This window comes from Mobula birostris, chromosome 30 (genome assembly GCF_030028105.1).
Source record: "Mobula birostris isolate sMobBir1 chromosome 30, sMobBir1.hap1, whole genome shotgun sequence".
Taxonomy (NCBI): domain Eukaryota; kingdom Metazoa; phylum Chordata; class Chondrichthyes; order Myliobatiformes; family Myliobatidae; genus Mobula; species Mobula birostris.
In genome coordinates, this window is record NC_092399.1 from 21,118,915 (window position 1) to 21,138,705 (window position 19,791).

A 19,791-nucleotide genomic window follows, 5' to 3' on the forward strand; every position below is an offset into this window, starting at 1 on the left:
TTTGGAATTGATCCATAAGCTTTAAGAAAGAGATGGAAAATACTCTTTTTCAGAGTATGACACCATACAGATACTAGTCTTCTGTCTAGGTGTCTAGAAATCAATACCAAGATATAAAGGTTTTCATCATTACCATCCTCCTTTGCAATTTCAGTGCCGAAGAACACAACACACTCCACTATTCAAACCAAAGCAGAAGATGTGCATTAGTTAGCAAGAGGAAACTTTCATTAAGATATTGAGGAATAATGTCATGACATACATAAATGGAACACAGGTGAAAAAGAACTAAAATGCAAATACTCTGCTCATTTTAAACAGAACTGCACTGATGTTTCTATCTTTAAAATGAGGCAAACTAATTAAAATGAAAGCATCACCACATAAAAGCAGCATAGTATCGGTGTAAGAGCAGCAATGTGGAGCAGCTAGAAGAGCTACTGCCTCCCAGGTTCAGTGACCTGGGTTCAATACTGATCGCTGATGTTGTCTGTGAAGAATTTGCACATTCTTTGAAGTTCCAAGAAAATTTACTATAAAAGTGCAAGTATGTCTCAGTGTACAACCCTGAGATTTATTTTCTTGCAGGCATTCACAGTAAATATTAAAAAAAACTCAGTAGAATCAATAAGACAAAGAGTCGTTGAGCACTGCCATCAGGTAGAAGGTACGGGAACCTTAGGACTCATACCACCAGGTTCAAGAACAGATACTACCCCTCAAACATCAGTTTCTTGAATGAAAGGGGAGAATTTCACTCAACTTCACTTGCCTCAGAATTGAAATGTTCCTACAACCAATGATCTCACTTTCAAGGACCATTCATCTCATGTTCTCATTTTTTTATTGCTATTTATTTATATTTGCATTTGCACTGTTTGTTGGCTTCAGCACTCTAGTTGAAAGTCCTAGTTGGACAGTCTTTCATTGATTCATAGTTACTATTCTATAGATTTGTTGAGTATGCCCACAAGAAAATGAATGTCAGGGTTGTAAATGATGACATGCTGTATATGTACTTTGATAATAGAATTTTCCGAGAGAAATTGCTTGAGGGTGGATCAAGTTGTGAAGGGCGCGCTATCACATGATGTGATTACTCTACGTATTCGAATGACCCGCAAGATGTGCCCTCCTCCACCCTTTACCGGGTTACTCAGAGAAGTTAGAGAGAAGGAAAACATGTTTGAGAAGTGGAACATTTCCAAAAGCCGAGTAGTGTCTTCAGTGTAGCTGCTCAAGTGACCACTGATACCACAGGTGCAGAACACTATTCCTGAAGCTTCAGTGGGACCAAGCTTTGATGTATCCATACGGATTTAGGGCTGGAGTCACACTTGACGCAGGTTCTCAAGTTAGTTTACTCTACAGATCCTTTTACAACCGGTATTTGACGCATTTTCCATTGACGCCACTCAGTGCCCTTGAGATTTAGGGCTTTAGTGCTGATGAGTGCCTGCATCATGGTTACTTGTCATTGAAACTGGAGTTTTAGGAACCAGTTATTGGAGTAACTGGGAGTATTGATACACCAGTGTTGTTCTGCCTAATTCCATCCTTATAGGAATGAATACTTCCATCGTGAGAATGCTCGTGGGAGTATGCAAGGAGAGGAATGGTGAGAACTTTCTGAAAACCTTGTCCATTCACCCTGTGTTCAGAGCTGCTTTTGAGAAGGGGCAGCTTCCTCCGAAGCAGGATGATGAGCAGAATCGAGGAACTGTCTGGTACACCCAGTCTAAACCTGTCATGTTACATCCTGGAGGAGTAGCAAGAGTGACAGGAACCCCCAAATGCCCAACACCCTGTCCAGCAAGGTGGATTATCCTGATGATCAGGAAGAAGAGTCATGCAGGAGTGCTGATGAGACCTGAACTGCAGAAATCTCTGGCTGTGTATGCAAACAGGATGATAGTGATTAGCAGGAACACCTCAGCAGGAGATGTGTGATGTGAGGTTAGTGTCCAGTTTTCTGTGGGAAACCGAAGAGAAACAGTTTCTTGGATCGAAGACATTAACATCAAAATTAGGCAACTTTGTTGACTCACCAATACCCGAGAAATAGAAAAGGATATTAACTGAGAAAATGTTCAAAACCAAAGATGTCTTTTCTACTAATGAGTCTGATACTGGTTGTTCCAAGAGTACTTGCCGTATCATTAGGGTAACCGAGGACATCCCTTTCCAAGATGGGTCTCGCCAGTTAGCACCAGCAAAGATTGATGTTCAGCAGAATCTGCTCAAACGGAAAGAAACTAAGTTCTGTCATGGGGCGGGGGTCCTGAACCGCCAGAAGGGTGAATCACAGACAGGGAAAGGGATCCTCTGGTGGATGGGAAAGGTCACAGGGAGTGTTTGAAGCTAGAGAAGCTGAAGATGAGATTAAGAGGTTTCAGGGAGTCTGGAAATCCCCGAGCTGAGCTGGGAGAGATTGCACTTGAGAAACAGTTATGTCCATTCCCATGGTCAGATACGCTACTCCCACTTATAACTGGATTGGGTGCTCTGAAGTCATGAAATTCATTTGAATTCTGCGTTATTAATAATTCTTTAATAAGTTACAAGGTCATGTGGGCATGACTATTTTTGGTGGGGGAGAGTGTAATGCCCTGGTTAAGATTTATACTGCTATGCTATAGGTAGTTCATTTCAGCTGTTTTCTGCAAAAGCTGTGCATCCTGCTGGGAGAATGGTTTGGTTTTGGCTAGAGCTAAGAGTCCTGCTGTTCCGCTTAGGATTATTGCATCAGCCAGCCAGTATTGTGGAATCAGGAGATAGTTCTAGCGAGAGTGGGTGGAGAGAGTTTTGGTGACAGACAGTGGGATTTGGGGAGTCTCTTTGGCAGGAGCTGCAGAGACGACAGAAGGGAAGATGGTTGAGAATGCTGTGAGCAAGAACATCCCTGCTGCACGAAGTGCTTTTTGCAGATGAACGGCTTGAAGGTGGAAGGGCCAATACTCCCAGGAGAGAGTCCATTTATTCAAGATGGATTCCGAGCGAGGTTTTGAACATGGTGTGCTCTTTCATGCAGACTGTGGGTCCAGCACTTAAGTAAAAAGACAACTCCAGGATGAGCTCCAACTTCATGTGCACATTGGAATGGGTTAACTGCAATTGGCCCTTTTTTTTTCTTTTCTCTTTTCCTGTTCGATAAAGCTGAAATTTGTAAATATACTTTCCTCATAACGTTATGCAGTTTTTCAATCTGTCATTACCTGCCGACCGACAATTGTGTACAGTACCTATAAAAAATATTCACCCTCCACCCCCCCCCCCCCGGAAGTTTATTGTTTTACAACATTGAATCACAGTGCATTTAATTTGGCTTACTTGACACGGATCAACAGGAAAAGACCCTTTTGTGTCAAAGTGAAAACAGATCTCTACAAACTGATCTAAATTAGTTACAAATATAAAACACAAAATAATTGATTGCTTAAGTATCCACCCCCTTCAAGTCAGTACTTAGCAGATGCACCTTTGGCAGCAATTACAGCCTTGAGTGTGTGTGGATAGGTCTCTATCTGCTTTGCATGTCCGGAACTGCAATTTTCCCCATTCTTCTTTATAAAACTGCTCTAGCTCCGTCAGATTGGATGGTGGTTGTGAGTGAACAGTGCTTTTCAAATCCATCTACAAACTCTCAATTGGATTGAGGCCTGGACTCTGACTTGGCCACTCCAGGACATTAACTTTTGTTTTTAAGCCATTCCTGTGTAGCTTTGGCTTTATGCTTGGGGTTATTGTCTTGCTGGAAGACAAATCTTCTCCCAAGTCACAGTTCTCTTGCAGGTTGCATCAGGCTTTCCTCTAGGATTTCCCTATATTTTGCTGCATTGATTTTACCTTCTATCTCCACAGGCCTTCCAGGGCCTATTGCAGTGAAGCAACTCCACAGCATGATGCAGCCACTGCCACACTTCATGGTAAGGATGATGTGTTTTCGATGATGTGAGGTGTTTGGCTTACACCACACATAAAGTTTACTCTGATGGCCAAAAAGCTCAGTTTTGGTTTCATCAGAACATAGAACCTTCTTCCACTAATTTCAGAGCTCCCACATGCCTCTGGCAAACTCAAGCCGAGATTTCATGTGGGCTTTTTTCAACAGTGGCTTTCTCTTTGCCACACTCCTATAAAACTGCGACTGGTGAAGCACCCGGAGAACAGTTGTTGTTTGCGCAGTCCCTCCCATCTCAGCCACTGAAGCTTGTAACTCCTCCAGAGTTGTCATGGGTCTCTTGGTGGCCTCCCTCACTAGTCCCCTTCTTGCACAGTCACTCATTTTGAGGATGGCCTACACTAGGCAGACTTACAGCTGTGTCATCTTCTGTCCATTTCTTGAAGTTTGACTAAATTGTACTCCAAAGGATAATCAGTGGCTTGGAAATTTTCTTGTATCCATCTCCTGACTTGTGCTTTTCAATAACCTTTTTGTGGAATTGCTTGGAGTGTTCTCTTGACTTCATGGTGTAGTTTTTGCCAGGATACTGACACACTAGCATTTGGACCTTCCAGATGCAGGTGTATTTTTACCACAATCAATTGAAACACCTTGACTGCACACAGGTCTCCAAAAACAGATCTCCTTTTAACTAATAATGTGCCTTCTAAAACTATTTGGCTGCACCAGTGGTGATTTGGTGTGTCGTATTAAAAGGGCGTGAATAATTATGCAATCAATTATTTTGTGTTCTATATTTGCAATTAATTTAGATCACCTTGTAGAGATCTGTTTTCACATTGACACAAAAGAGTCCCTTTCTGTTGATCAGTGTCTAAAAAGCCAAATTAAATCCACTCTGAATTAATGTTGTAAAACTATAAAACACAAACACTTCCAAGGGGAGGGGCTGAATACTTCTTATAGGCACTGTATAGGGAGTATTTACATGGTATTCATTCATATTGAAGTTTACTTTCATCGGAACATCACGGTCTGTTTGGTTGAACCCCTAATCATACCGACCCTAGGCATGTATTGTTTATGAAAGGTGGCCTTCTCTCCGCTGAGTCCTGTGGCTGTTAGCAGAGCTGGCCAGCGAGCCAAGTTTGCATATGAGCCTGGTGAGGGGACCAAGAAAAGTTAGGGAAGAACACAAGGGCATAAGAGAAAGGAAGCAGGAGTTGGCCACAGCCTGCCCCTCTCCCATGCTTGCTCCTTCATACAAAGAGATCATGGGGTAATCTTTAACTTCACGGTTATTTTCCTGCACCAGCCCTCAACATCCAGAAACAGTGAGCTTAGAATCAGGATCTTTATTCTAAGCACAGAACTTGCTTGCAAGCGTTTTTGTCCTTGTGCATACTTCACACAAAAGCAGTCACCATTTAGCATGAACAATGGCAATCCAACCAATGGCAAGTCACCAGATCATCGCCTTTTGTTGTTACAAAGGGAGGAATGTTGGCAAACGTGCTGGTGTGAATTCAGCATCCTTGACTGCATAGAACTGTAGTCTGTTATATCTAACTAAACAGGTAGATGGAGCCCTGGTTCAAGATTTAATCCAAACGATGCACATCTCAAGCAATGTACTTAGTTGCAGCATTTATTAAAGGCAGTTCCCATTGCACTTAACGTTATGCAATATCTCTCTGTCGCTATGGCACTTTTTGTACCAGGGTAATTGTTAGAATTGGGCAAAGTTAATGAGAGTGAGATGAATTAATTTCACATTTTAGCATTGACATAAACTTGCATTACGCACCTTCAATAACCAAACAAAGAAGACATTTTAATCACTGCTCAAGTAAATTGTTTAGAGGTCTACTTCTTTCTTGAAAGCAGTGCTATTTTGTCTCTCACTTGAACAATAACAGGTGAACATTAAAATTCATCTGCAAAAAAATCCACAGATAAACAACCACTGTTAAGGGATTAACGTCATTATTCTTTACTGATCTCTTGTCTGCAACTGGAATATGTACTTAGCAATTTCCATCAATTAGTGTTTTGTTTTCAACATTTCCACAGTGTATTTCATCTGACTTCACTGGAGTTTAAAAAAAAATCCATCTGTTCAGACATGGTTAGAAGATATTTTATTTCCTGAACAGGAAATCTGCCAGATAAACAATCAGTCATGCTTTGTGCAGACTTTAGATTATTATTGTGTGATGGATTCGAATAATCTAATACTCCTCATTCACATGTCACTTTGAGCTGCCCTAATAAAGAAACATTTTCAATGTCTCCACTGGATAACCACAGTCTCAAAGAGCTGGAGTAATTCCCCTTTTAATTCCCAGTCAGGTATTTTCATCTGCAACAACAGTTGACACACTAAATCTAGGTAAGGTTTGGAAATATCATCCAGGAACCATTATCCCTTCTTTTTCCATGGACATTTGATGAGAACAGGAGGGACTTCGCTGTTGAAAAATCTATAAACTACAGGACTAAAATGAAACAGAATGTGCTGGAAGCAGTCAGCAGGATGGACAGCCTCTGTGGAAAGACAAAAGGCATTCAACTTGAAACACTAACTGTTTCTCTCACTGCAGCTGCTGCTTGATTTGTGTTTCCCCCCACCTATTTTCATCAAACTGGCTCTTCTGTCATGGAAATCTTGTCAAAACAGAATGACAATAGGGTCTGAAGGGCCTCGACCCGAAAGTTTGACTGAATACTTTCCCGTAGATGGCGTCTGGCCTGCTGATTTCCTCCAGCATTTTGTGTGTGTGTTGCTTGGATTTCCAGCATCTGCAGATTTTCTCTTGTTTGTGACAATAGGGAGGCAAGGAGGGAAGTGAGAATCATAGAGGAGCTGTTGACTTTAAATGTGTCTCTTTTAGAAAATGTTGCTGAAGTCTCTGAACAGCAATGGATAGAGCTTTTGGCATCACAATCAGCAGGGAGCTGACACTGGAGCTGGAAGCTTAGATCAGTATCGTGACTTAGGGAAGAGTGTTAAAGTGGATGGTGTTTTGCATGTCAGAAGATAGAAACTTGTGGCAAATAAAGCTTGATGCTTCCTTGCACAGGCTGAAGGAGCAATTTGACCTCGGAAATCAACATGAAATGCAACTTATTAATTTGCACTCTGTATCTCATCAGGTCCAGGATATCTCTGCTAGAAAGATGGCCTGATTGACACTACCAACACAAAGCCACTGATAGTTTAAGCCTCTCTGGTAACAAAAATATCAAACCCAGTCAGCATACTTGGGGCAGGACCTTGCATCCTGCCTGCACTTTCCTGTCTCTGCTCAAAGAGGAATTCAATATACAAGAACTGCAAAAGAACATTTTAATTGCTCAATTTCTGGCATTGAGGAACCAGGTCAAATCAGGGCCTTCCCAGCTTAGGTCACATGTAAGGACATGTAACCAGTAAAATGAGGCACTGATGCCCAGAAATATTTCCTTTGAAATGAACTATTCATGAGCTAGGTATAGGAAGACATGATCGAAAAATCTATATTTGAAAAAGAGGCAAGCTTGTATAAACACTCTGAATAAAACCATAACAAAAATTGTACTGAAAGAATATTTTTCTACTCAGGAAAATACAATAAAGTCTCCAGCATTAAACATTGCAGAGATCACTACATCAGCTCTGTACACTCTTTTCTTATCTTCTCTGTCATGCTAAAGATCTAGTGGTGTGATTGCTGAAATCCCCATATCTCCCAATTACTGGTCGATACTGAAGTACATTGTACTCTTAACCAGAATCAGAATCAGGTTTATTATCACTGGCACGTGACGTAAAATTTGTTAACCTAGCAGCAGCAGTTCAATGCAATTAATAATCTAGCAGAGAGAAAAATAAATAAATAAAACACCGTAATAATAAACAAGTAAATCAATTGCGTATATTGAAAAAAATGTGCAAAAACAGAAATACTGCATATTTTTTAAAAAATGAGTAGTGTCCAAAGCTTCAATGTTCATTTAGGAATCAGATGGCAGAGGGGAAGAAGCTGTTCCTGAATCGCTGAGTGTGTGCCTTCAGGTTTCTGTACCTCCTACCTGATGGTAACAGTGAGAAAAGGGCGTACCCTGGGTGCTGGAGGTCTTTAATTATTGGCGCTGCCTTTCTGAGACACTGCTCCCTAAAGATATCCTGGGTACTTTGCAGGCTAGTGCCCAAGATGGAGCTGACCAGATTTACAACCTTCTACAGCTTCTTTTCGTCCTGTGCAGTAACCCCTCCATACCAGACAGTGATTCAATCTGTCAGAATGTTCTTCACAGTACAACTATAGAAGATTTTGAGTGTATTTGTTGACATGCCAAATATCTTCAAACCTCTAATAAAGTATAGCGCTGTCTTGCCTTCTTTATAACTACATTGATGTGTTGGGACCAGGTTAGATCCTCAGAGATCCTGACACCCAGGAACTTGAAGCTGCTCACTCTCTCCACTTCTGATCCCTCTATGAGGAATTATTTGTGTTCCTTCATCTTACCCTTCCTGAAGTCCACAATCATTTCTTTCCTCACCACCTGAGATTCTACCAACAGTGGTTGTATTGTCAGCAAATTTATAGATTGTAGTTGAGCTATGCTTAGCCAGACAATCATGTGATTATACAGAGTAGTGCAGTGGGCTAAGCACATACACCCCTGAGGTGTGCCAGTGTTGATTGTCAGAGAGGAGGATATGTTATCACCAATCCACACAGACTGTGGTCGTCCGGTTAGGAAGTCGAGGATCCAGTTGCAGAGGGAGGTACGGAGGCTCAGATTCTGCAACTTCTGAATCAGGATTGTGGGAATGATGGTATTAAATGCTGAGCTATAGTCAATGAACAGCATCCTGACGTAGGTGTTTGTGTTGTCTACGTGGTCTAAAGCCATGAGGAGAGCCATTGAGATTGCTTCTGTCATTGACCTATTGTGGTGATAGGCAAACCATCACACTCTCTTTAGATATCTTAAACTTTAGCAACTATATTCCAGTAAGTCTAGACAATCAACTCCATTAAATTAACAGCAAACTTGCTATTAATCCATGACCCCTTGAATTACCACTGGGCTTCTTCATGTGTGAAATATTGTGTCGGTGGCAAAAAGAAACAGAAAATCCTGTAAATGCTCAGTAAATCAGGCAGCAACTGTGGAGAGAGAATCAATTATTGTTTCAAATCGGGTGAAGAATCCTGGATCTGAATTGTTAACTGTTACTTTTCTGAAAGATATTTGCTGACTTGTAAAGTGATTTTATTTTGGGTTTCCAGTGGTTATGATTTTTATTGATTACCATTTGCTGCTGGGCTTGCTGAGCATGCTCATTATATTTGGTAGGGCTGACTTTGAATCAGGATTGCAGAATCAGAATAAGAAGCAAGTTTAATACCACTGACATACTGTATGTTGTGAAATTTGTTGTTTTGCAGCAGAGAACAGTGTAATATGTTAAAATACTATAAATTACAATAAAAATATATTTAAAAAGAAATTTAAAATGTAGTGCAAAAAGAGACCAAAGATAGTGAGGTAGTGTTCATTGCCCATTCAGAAATTTGATGATGGCATGATAATGTAGTGTTTAGCATGATACATTAATGTACCAGAGATGGGGGTTCAATTCTCACTTCTGCCTATAAGGAGTGCGCACATTCTCTCTGCGACTGTGTAGGTTTTCTCCAGATGCTCCAGTCTCCTCCCCGCAGTTCAAAAGCGTATCAGTTGGTAGCTTAATTGGTCATTGTCAATTGTCCAGCGGTTAGGCTAGGATTAAATCCAGCAATTGCTGGGTAGCTCGGCTTGAAGGGCCGAAATGCCCTATTCCGTGCAGTACCTCAATAAATAAAATATATAATAAATACAAAGCTGTCCCTAAAATGCTGAGTGCGTGTCTTCAGGCTCCTGTACCTCCTCGCTGTTGTAGTAATAAGAAGAGAGCACGTCCTGGGTGATGGGGGTCATTAACAATGAATACCAGCATTTTGAGGCATCACCTTTTTGAAGAAGTCCTCAATGGTAGGGAGTCTAGTGCCCATGATGGAGCTGGCTGAGTTTACAACTTTCTGCAGCTTCTTCCGATCCTGTACAGTGGCCTCTCCGTACCAGACAGTGATGCAAACAGTTAGAGCGGTCTCCACAGTACATCTGTAGAAAGTCTTTGGTGGCATACCAAATCTCCTCAAGCTCCTAATGAAGTACTGCCATTGGCATGCCTTCTTAGTAATTGCATCAATGTGTTGGGCCCAGGATCAACTGTCAGAGATGTTGAAACAGTAACTTGAAACTGGTCAACCTTTCCACTGCTGACCCCTCAATAACGACTGGCCTCAGAAACAACTCACTTTTCATACTTGCTGTAAACCTGAAGCATCGCCACCACCCTTACCAAGTTGGCAATCTGTATAGATTGTAGTAAAGTTATGCTATGTAATTTACACAGCTACGTCAACCCAGGCACTTATGGATTCAAGAGCATTCAAACAACTGTAAATGTGGAGTCCAATTTTGCATTTTAATATTTTTAAAATGTATATTCAAACTCATTTAGGTGTGCAGAGCTTTGCACAAACATTTCAGTAAAAATGTGCAAAGATCTCCAAAAATATTAATGTCTGTGTTTGTCTTTAGCTATGTTTGTGCCAAGCTCCGTGTCAGTTACACATGTGCACAGCATTTTCCTGAATGCAGAACAACTCATGTTCATTGAATTATTTTATTACAAATATGATGCAAGTAGTAGGAGATTACTGTAAATGTATAAATGTATCACTGAAGAATTAATATCAGGCCTGGAAGTGACAAGAGATATAATGACGATGTAATTTTATTATATCAGAGTATCTATTTGGGAACTCATACCCCACTTTTGAACTCATACATACAACGTAGTCTAACCAAGACAGCATATAAGAAGCCACAACTAAATCTCACAGGTTTCTGCCCTGACGAGAACCCTCTAGGTGAAGAGATTTTCCAAATTCCCTTGATTCAGAAATGCTCCCATTTGACTGAAACCAATATTGGCACTCAAGAAAGAAAGGAAACAGCAAACACAATATTTGGCCAGTTAGCCAGATCGTCACAAAGGATATTTTTTTTCAGCTGGAAATCATTATGCAGAATAGGTTAATGTTGCACTTAGAAAATCATTATATAACAGACAGTTATAAAATGCTTTTAAGGAAGGAAGATCACATTTGACAAATTGTGCAGACATGTTAGTTCAGGGGGGTCTACAGTAATAGTGTATTAGGATTTTCAAAGGACATTTAATAACAAATATATTATTGCAATTATTTAAGTAAAAGCTAAAATGAATGGGAATTATAGTAATATTTTAGCATGGAGATAAGATTGCTAAAGGTCAAAATGTAATGAGGAAGAGTGTATGTGACACTTTCAAGCTGTTTATAGAGGGGTGTTGTAAGACTCAGTGCTGGGTGCTCAGCAATTTTTTGATGTACTTTTCTTCCCAGACTCGAGGGGTAGCCATGGGAACCACATGGGCACCATCAATGCCTGCCTTTTCTTTGGCTACATTGAACAGTCCATATTTCAAGACTTCCCCAGTAATGCTCCCCAACTCTTCCTTCACTACATTGATGGCTGCATTGGCACTGCTTCATGCACCCATGCTGAGCTCATCAGTTTCATCAATTTTGGCTCCAACTTCCATCCAAATTCACTTGCTCCATTTCTGACACCTCCCTCCCCTTTCTCGATCTCTCTGTCACCATCTCGGGATACAAATTGTCGACCAACATCTGTTACAAAACAACTGTTTCCCTCAGCTATCTTGACTATAACTCTTCCCACCACGTCTCCTGTAAGAATGTTATTCCCTTTCCTCAGTTCCTTCATCTCTACTGCATCAGTTCCCAGGATGAGGCTTTCCTTTCCAGAACATCAGGGATGTCCTCCTTCTTCAAATAATGGGGTTCCCCTTCTTCCACCATTGATGCTACCCTCAGCTGCATCTCCTCCAATTCCCAAACATCCACTTTTACCCCATCTTCCTGCTACCTTTACAGTGACAGTGTTCCTCTTGTCCTCCATGATTCCCTTGTCCATTCATCCTTCCCCACTACTCTCCCTCAAGGCGCTTATCACTGCAAATGGCCAATGTGCGACACCTGCCCATCCTGCCCATTCACCACCTCCCTCACTTTCATTCAGGGCCTTAAACAGACATTCCAGGTGAGGCAGCTCTTAACTTGTGAATCTGCTGGGGTCATCTGTTGTGTCTGGTGTTCCCAAAGTGGCCTCCTCTACAGTGGTTAGACCCGTCATAAACTGAGGGACTGCTTCTTCAAATACTTCTGCTCTATCCGTCAAAAACAGAACTTCCTAGTGACCAAACTTCCTATTTCTGTTTTCCATTTCCATTCCTACACACTAGTCCTTGGCCTACTGTTATGTCACGATGAGTCCAGCCGCAGGGTGGAGGAGCAACACCTTACATTCCATCAGGGTCAATTTTTTCTTATGGTTAAAAAAAAGTCCTTCCCCCTCATATTTCCCATTCTGGCCTCTTATCTCTTCTCACCTGCCTATTACCTCCCCCTGAGACCCTGCTTCTCCTCCTTCTCTTTCTCCCATGGTCCACTCTCCTCTCCTATCAGATTCTTTTCTCTCCAAAAGAATCTTACCTACCCACCCGGCTTCATCTATCACCTTTCAACTAGCTTTATTCTCCTTCCCCCCACCCTTTTTATTCTGGCATCTTCCCCCTTCCTTTCTAGTTCTCAAGAAGGGTCTTAACCCAAAATGGCAACTGTTTATTCATTTCCACTGATGCTGCCTGACCTGCTGAGTTCCTCCAGCAGTTTGTGTGTGTGGCTTTGGTGTTTGTGATGTAATATTCAACCCGATCTGTTAACTTTCTTTCCCTCTCCGCATAAGCTGCATGCCCTGATGAGTATTTTCAACATTTTCTAGTTCTATTTCATCTGTAAAAATGTTGTTTATCCTACAAAGTTTTCCTGGCATCACGTTATATTTCTGCTGTAGGCAGATAGCTTGATGACTTGCATTTATTTATCCTACACGGAAACTCTAGAGACGACCACTAGTGGGGGTCAGAGAGAAGATTATTTACATTCTGAATTTTCCTATTCAAAAATTGTTGTTATCAATGACAATAAATAACTTTTTCAAATACTGAAGCTACATAATTTTGTCCTTATTTAACAATATATTCTGTGTACCTTAAATAAAGTGTACACAATTTGTATTGGAATCATACAAGTGATTACATAAATCAAACGTCTCACCTTCCAGATAGCCTCCCTCCCCTCCCCCACCCTTTTTATTCTGACATTTTCCACCTTCTTTCTCAGTCATGAAGAAGGGTCTCGGACCGAAATGTCAACTGTCCATTCATTTCCATAGACACTGCCTGACCTGCTCAGTTCCTCCAGCATTTTGTGTGTGTATCAAATGAAAAGTGCAGAAGAACTACCAAACAAAATCTGGTAACTCTTACCTGAAATCCCGACCTATTCTTTTGCCCCATTCAGGAATTCCTGGATCAGGACACATATTATATCCTTGTGCCATCCCTGCTTGAGTTACTAAGAAGAAAGGAGATAGAATTGAAATCCGGTTTCACCGGTATCAATTTTGTAACTCATCTATTTTACACTCCTCTGAATTACGACTTATTTATTAACAGGATATTTAAACATTGCTTGAAAGCTGTAAAAAAAGTAAGTGGGGGATATATTAAGTCTAATAGATAAATCAAAATTCAATCATTATGTACTTTACACTACCTTAGTTATTTCTTTAGATTGTGCTGCTCTTTCAACTTGAAAATTGTAGTTAATAAATGGCATAATTACTCATATTTTTATATATCTCCTTCATGCAAGAAATATGAGAAGATATGCAATTCATAAATTACAAATCTGTAACGTTCCCCCATGCTGAAGTAGAACTGTTTTCCAGAAGCATGCAAGTTAGCAGGATATGCAAGTGATTTAATAAGGGAATTTAATTTTCTGTTGATTTAATATTCTATTTTCCCTGACTTTAACAGTATCATTAATCTATGTTATAAAAAAAGCTTGCATGCAATGTTAAAATTGACCAGAATTCACCGTAGACCATAGATGTCAGCAAGAGGCCCAATGTATGGAGTGATGCTCTATACATGTACTCCAAATTTCATGATGAAATGATTAATCAAATTATTTTTCTTAATTGAAATAAAGACAACAATATAGTGGATAATTAGGATAAGAAATGACAGCACCCATAAATTTTACACTCTGTTAACCAGCAGAATTAGGTCAGAATTGAGCTTATTCTGTCACCCATTATGCATGGTAAACAGAGTATAACTATTTAAACAATATTATAGACCATAAGACAGAGGGATAGTATAGGGCCATTCAGCTCATCAAGTCTGCTTTGCCATTCCATCATAGCTAATATACTTTCCCTCTCATCCCATTCTCCTGCCTTCTCCCCAAACCCTTGGCAGCCCCTGCACATCTATTTCTTCTACTAAAGTGCATGACCTTACACTTCCTTACACTGTATTCCATCTGCCATTTGTTTGTCCATTTCCCTAATATGTTCAAGCCCTTCTGCAGAATCTCTGCTTCCTCAATACTACCTGCCGCATCACCTATATTTGTATAATTCTCAAACATGGCTAAAGAACCTTCAATTCCATCAGCCAGAGCATTTACGCATAACATGAAAAGTTATAGACCTAACAGCAATCCTTGTGGAACACCATTAGTCACCGACAGCCAACTAGAAACAGCCCTTTTATTTCTATGCTGACTGTCAGCCAATTTTCTATCCATGTAGGTATCTTTCCAGTAATTCCATGGACTCTTGATTAGCAGCCTCATTTGTAGTGCCTTGTCAAAGGCCTTCTGAAAATCTGAGTGAAAAACAACATCCATTGACTCTCATTTGCCTATTCTGCCAGTTATTTCCTCAAAGAATTTCATCAGATGTGTCAGGTATGACTTCCCCCAAAGGAAACTATGCACATTTTATTGTGTGTCTCCAAGTACCCAAAAGCTCATCCTTAATATTAATTTTAGGATCACTGAAGTCAGGCTAACTGACCTATGATTTTCTGTTTCTTGCCTCCCTTCCTTCTTAAAGAGTGGAATAACTTTTGTGATTTTCCAGTCCTTTGGAACCATTCCAGAATCTAGTGACTGTTGAAGGATTACTACCAATGCCTCCACAATCTCTTCAGCTACCTCCTTCAGAACCATGGGGTGTAGTCCATCTGGTCCAGGTGACTTATCTACCCTCAAATCTTTCAGCTTCCTAAGCACTTCCTCCTTAGTAACAGCAACCACACTCACTTTGGTCCTCTTGACAGTCTCAAATTTGGGTAAAGGAAGCCTTATTTCAAAGCTTCCAAATAACACAAAGCTTAGATCTGAAGCACACTTTGAGGAGAATAGTGATACACTTTGGGAGAGTCTGATCAAAATATTAAAATCTGCAGAAGCATAACAGATGAATTTTCAGGGAGAAGAGCATGAAGCAGTGTTTTGGTAGGAATAATTCAGAAAGGTAACATAACTAATCACAGAATTTTAAAGAAATTTCAAAAATGGAAAAAAATCAACCGTGAACTTACCAAATAGTGGAACTAGTGGGAAGGGCTAATTGACTTACCCCCCACCCTAATTCTGCTTTTTATGCTCTTATATTTTTATATCATGATGAACTGTTGCAACATTATATTTATTGTGCTTCAGAATTGGTTGTAAGTAGGCTGCGACAATAAAGAATTATACAGCATACACAAAATGCTGGAGGAACCCAGCAAACGAGGCAGCATCTGTGGAGGGGAATAAACAGTCAACATTTGGACTGAGACCCTTCATCAGGACCAAAACGTTGACTGTTTATTCCCCTCTATAGAGGTGGCCTGATTTTTTGATTTCCTCCAGCATTTTCTGTGTGCTGCTGAAGATTTCCAGCATCTGCAGAACCTTTTGCGTTTCTTAATGATTCTATATTGAGTGAGTTATACAATAACTCACATTGCAGAATACAGAGAATGAAAATCCACTAAAGGAAGGAATGTTGCTTATTTATAAAAAAAAGGTTTTGACTACAGCAATTTAATCAAAAGATTTTTCAAGGCAAGTCTATAGGTTCTGAAAAAGAGGGGGTGACAAAATAGACTTGAGATAAGTTGTTATGTTTGAAGTGAGCTCAAAGTAAATAAAATAAATCTTGAATTCTCAGCACAGCGCCGAGTAAAGGTATCTGTGATTTGAAGGGAATATGTCAAAAGGTAATATACAAAGTTCCTGCAGTGAAGGCTACTATTTTCATCTCATTTGATTAAAATAAACAAGTGATTTAATTTTAATTTCTGTACAAACTGCTGTAGGATTCTGTTTAGCAATAATGCCATCAGGTCACAAGCATCACAGTACAATGTAGCTAATTACCTGTCATATTCTGACATTCAGTCAGTAAACAGTCCTATTCAGTGAAGCTCATGTGATTATCATTTTTAAAATGACTGCACACATAAGTGATAATATAGCAGTAGAGTGTTCACTTCTTAAGATAGTGTTCTGGCATCTTCCACACCTACCCCAGAAGACTAGGCCAAATATCTCATAAGAAAGATGATTAATGAGAAATGCTAGGCTTTTCTAAAAGGTGACTAAATGAGTACATTAGGATCAACATCAGTTTTGGTCATGGCCCGACTCTGAAAACTACACTTACAGCTAAATCCAAAGCCTCTGATACAATTGACAAAGTGAAACACATTTTTCAAACCCAAAACAGGGTGACCTTTCCAGCTAGGAGCAGAACTCTGCTGAAGATTCTTATGGACAGGATATCTGCACATTTGGAAAACTGTGGAATTATTAGGGATAGTCAGCATGGCTTATTTTCAGGGGAGATCCTGAATCGCAAAGTGGGCTAAGGTTTTTGAGGAGGCTTACGGGGATAAGTACTAGAAATGAGGATTTCCCAGTGGTACGTTGGTGTTCCTGGTTGCCACCTTTTTCGATTTGACTTTGCATTCCCATTCTGACATGGCCTCCTCTACTGCCACAATAAGACCACTCTCAGTTTGGAGGAACAACACCTCATATTCTATCTAGTGAGCCTCCAAAATTTTTGTCACGAACATTGATTTCTCTAACTTCCAGTAATTTCTACTCCTCCCCACTTCTCTCCTTTGCTATTCTGCATTTTCCTCACCTGCCCATCACCTCCTTCTGGGTATCCCTCCTCCTTCCCTTTCTCCTAAGGTCCATTCCTCATGAATCAGATTCCTTCTTCTCAGCCCTTTGCCTCTCTCACCCACCCAACTTCTCATCAGCTTCTTAATTCAATACCCCTCTCCCACCCACCCAACTTCCCTATCACCTGGTTTCACCTACCACCGGCCAGCTTGTGTTCCTTCCCTTCTTATTATAGATTCATCCTCCCTCCTTTCCAGTCCTGATGAGTGATTTCAGCCCGACTCTTTATTCTTCTCCAGAGGTGCTGCCGGTTCCTAAGGTTGTCATAGCCAGGGCTGGTGGTGGGGATAAGCTCCCATTGCCTATAAAGTGCTCCAAATGGCGTGTGTCTCTAACTGCCTCTACAGCCAAGTCCAAATTTTGGCCTTCACATGTGGCTTAGCTAGTCCTGGCAGAACTGATTCTACTGACAGGAGAAGGGGCCTCAAAACTAGTTGCTTCAGGCAGGTGGGGTTTGTCAGCCTTGGACGGCAGCCCGAGTAGGAGAAGGAAAACTCTGATTTTAAACCTCCACTGCCTTGTGGCCATACCCACCCATGGGAAAGGCTTCGGGAGTAAACCTGGTGGAAGAAATCTGGAGCCGTGGTCTCTAAGACAGTTTGATGTTGTTTACAGGAGGTGCAAACCCATGATCGCCTGGGATCAACGGCTGCCTTCTAGGTGCTGTCTGGCCTGCTGAGTTGCTCCCGCATTTTGTGGGCGTAGCTCTGGACTTCCAGCAGCTGCAAGATCTCTTGCCTTGAATTCATTGCAGATTTATCTTACTCAGTTACTTTTAAGCCTCAGTTTATTGATGCAATGTTACTTCACAACACCATGATGAAAGTTCAATCAGATTCCACTGCTCAAGATTAGCAAGCAGTAGCTAGTAAGTGAAAGGGGTACGAATTAGCTGATGAGGCATCTAGTCCATTTCTGAGGACAGATAATCAAATCTCTCGAAAGTTGGTACAAAACAGCAGAGAAAAATAAAGGCTTAAAACACGGCTTTTTCTCCTTGGAGCGACGGAGAGCGATGGAGAGGTGACCTGATAGAGGTGTACAAGATAATGAGAGGCATTGATCATGTGGATAGTCAGAGGCTTTTTTCCAGGGCTGAAACGGCTAGCACAAGAGGGCATATTTTTAAAGTGCTTGGAAGTAGATACAGAAGAGATGTTAAGGGTAATTTTTTTTTACGCAGAGAGTGGTGAGTACATGGAATGGGCTGCCAGCGGTGGTGTGGAGGCAGAAACGATAGGGTCTTTTAAGAGACTCCTGGATAGGTACGTGGAGCTTAGAAAAATAGAGGCCTATGGATAAGCCTAGGTAGTTCTAAGGTAGGGACATGATCGGCACAGCTTTGTGGGCCGAAGGGCCTGTATTGTGCTGTAGGTTTTCTATGTTTCTAAAATATAATTTTCTATCACATCAAGACTGAGAATGTAAAATGAAGAGCAACTTACAAACTGAAGACTTCTGATTGTCTTTGCTGGGAAGTAATTTAACACCTCGAGATTTCAGCTCAATCAGCTTTTTAACTGCAAGAGAGAAGATTAAATAAGGCATTAGCAGTCAAAATGTGCAAGTGCTGTGCATGCTTCAAGATAGGAAGTTACAAAATTCTGGGGAATTTGAAGGCAAGTTGATGCTGAAGAATAAAAAAAATAGAATTACCACTTTTCAGTCACCCACAACTGTTCTTGAGAGTCTAGTCAGAGAAATCAAACCCAATAAACAATGCATTGCACCATCGAGAGCAGTTAGGATTTAGGCACTATTGTAGAAACAAAGGCACAGAGCTGCCAAAGGCTAACTGAAGTGAGTAATATAAATCAGTGGAAGAAACAATAAACAATGAAAGATGGAAAGGAAATTCACTGGTCATTACAGCAGGCCAGTGCACTACTTTCATCAGAGCATGAAGCCCTTGACAAGCTATCATTCTAGAATACCAGAGCGATAACATTTCTCAATTATGCATTGGTACAAAACTGTTCCAAATAACATCCAAAATAATGTTCATCCCTGTTATGACCCAACAAGGAATATATCTGGGATTGGTGTTGGTTTATTATACCAAGATACAGTGAAAAGCTTGTCTTGCATATTGGTTATACAAATCAAATCATTACACAGTACACTAAGGTAAAACAATAATAATGGAGATAAAGTGTAAAGATACTGAAAAAGGATAAGATGCAAGATCCTAACAAGGTAGATCTTGAGGTGGTACGGTGGTGTAGTGGTTAGCACAATGCTTTACCATACTAGTGAACTGGGTTAATTTCCCACCACTGCCTGTAAGGAGTTTCTTTTCTTTTCAAATCTTTTTTATTATTATATTATTCAAAAAAAAAAACACGAGTACAACGAAGTAACAACACTTACAATGTCTCAAGGAAAAAAAAACATTATCAAGATTGAAAAATTTTGCGATAATAAAAACCCCCTACTAAGCAGAAAAAGTGGGGAAAAACCCATTAGGTGTACAACCCCGGAGCCAAGCATCATACAAAAAGCTTCTAAAAATAAACATCAAACCACCAGCAAGGCATGCAGGTACAGCAGGCGGTGAAAAAGGCGAATGGTATGCTGGCATTTATAGCGAGAGGAATCGAGTACAGGAGCAGG

At 40.6% G+C, this 19,791-nt stretch overlaps 1 protein-coding gene across 1 annotated transcript in view; it reads right to left on the minus strand.

Moving 5' to 3' along the window:
• csmd2 (CUB and Sushi multiple domains 2) overlaps positions 1 to 19,791 on the minus strand; it is a 689,393-nt gene that overhangs the window by 616,641 nt on the left and 52,961 nt on the right. The window contains exons 2-3 of the mRNA XM_072247323.1: positions 18,624 to 18,698; positions 13,404 to 13,491 (exon numbers count right to left, since the gene is read on the minus strand). Of these exons, the coding sequence (XP_072103424.1) occupies positions 13,404 to 13,491; positions 18,624 to 18,698 (163 nt within the window). The remainder of the gene's footprint in view (positions 1 to 13,403; positions 13,492 to 18,623; positions 18,699 to 19,791) is intronic.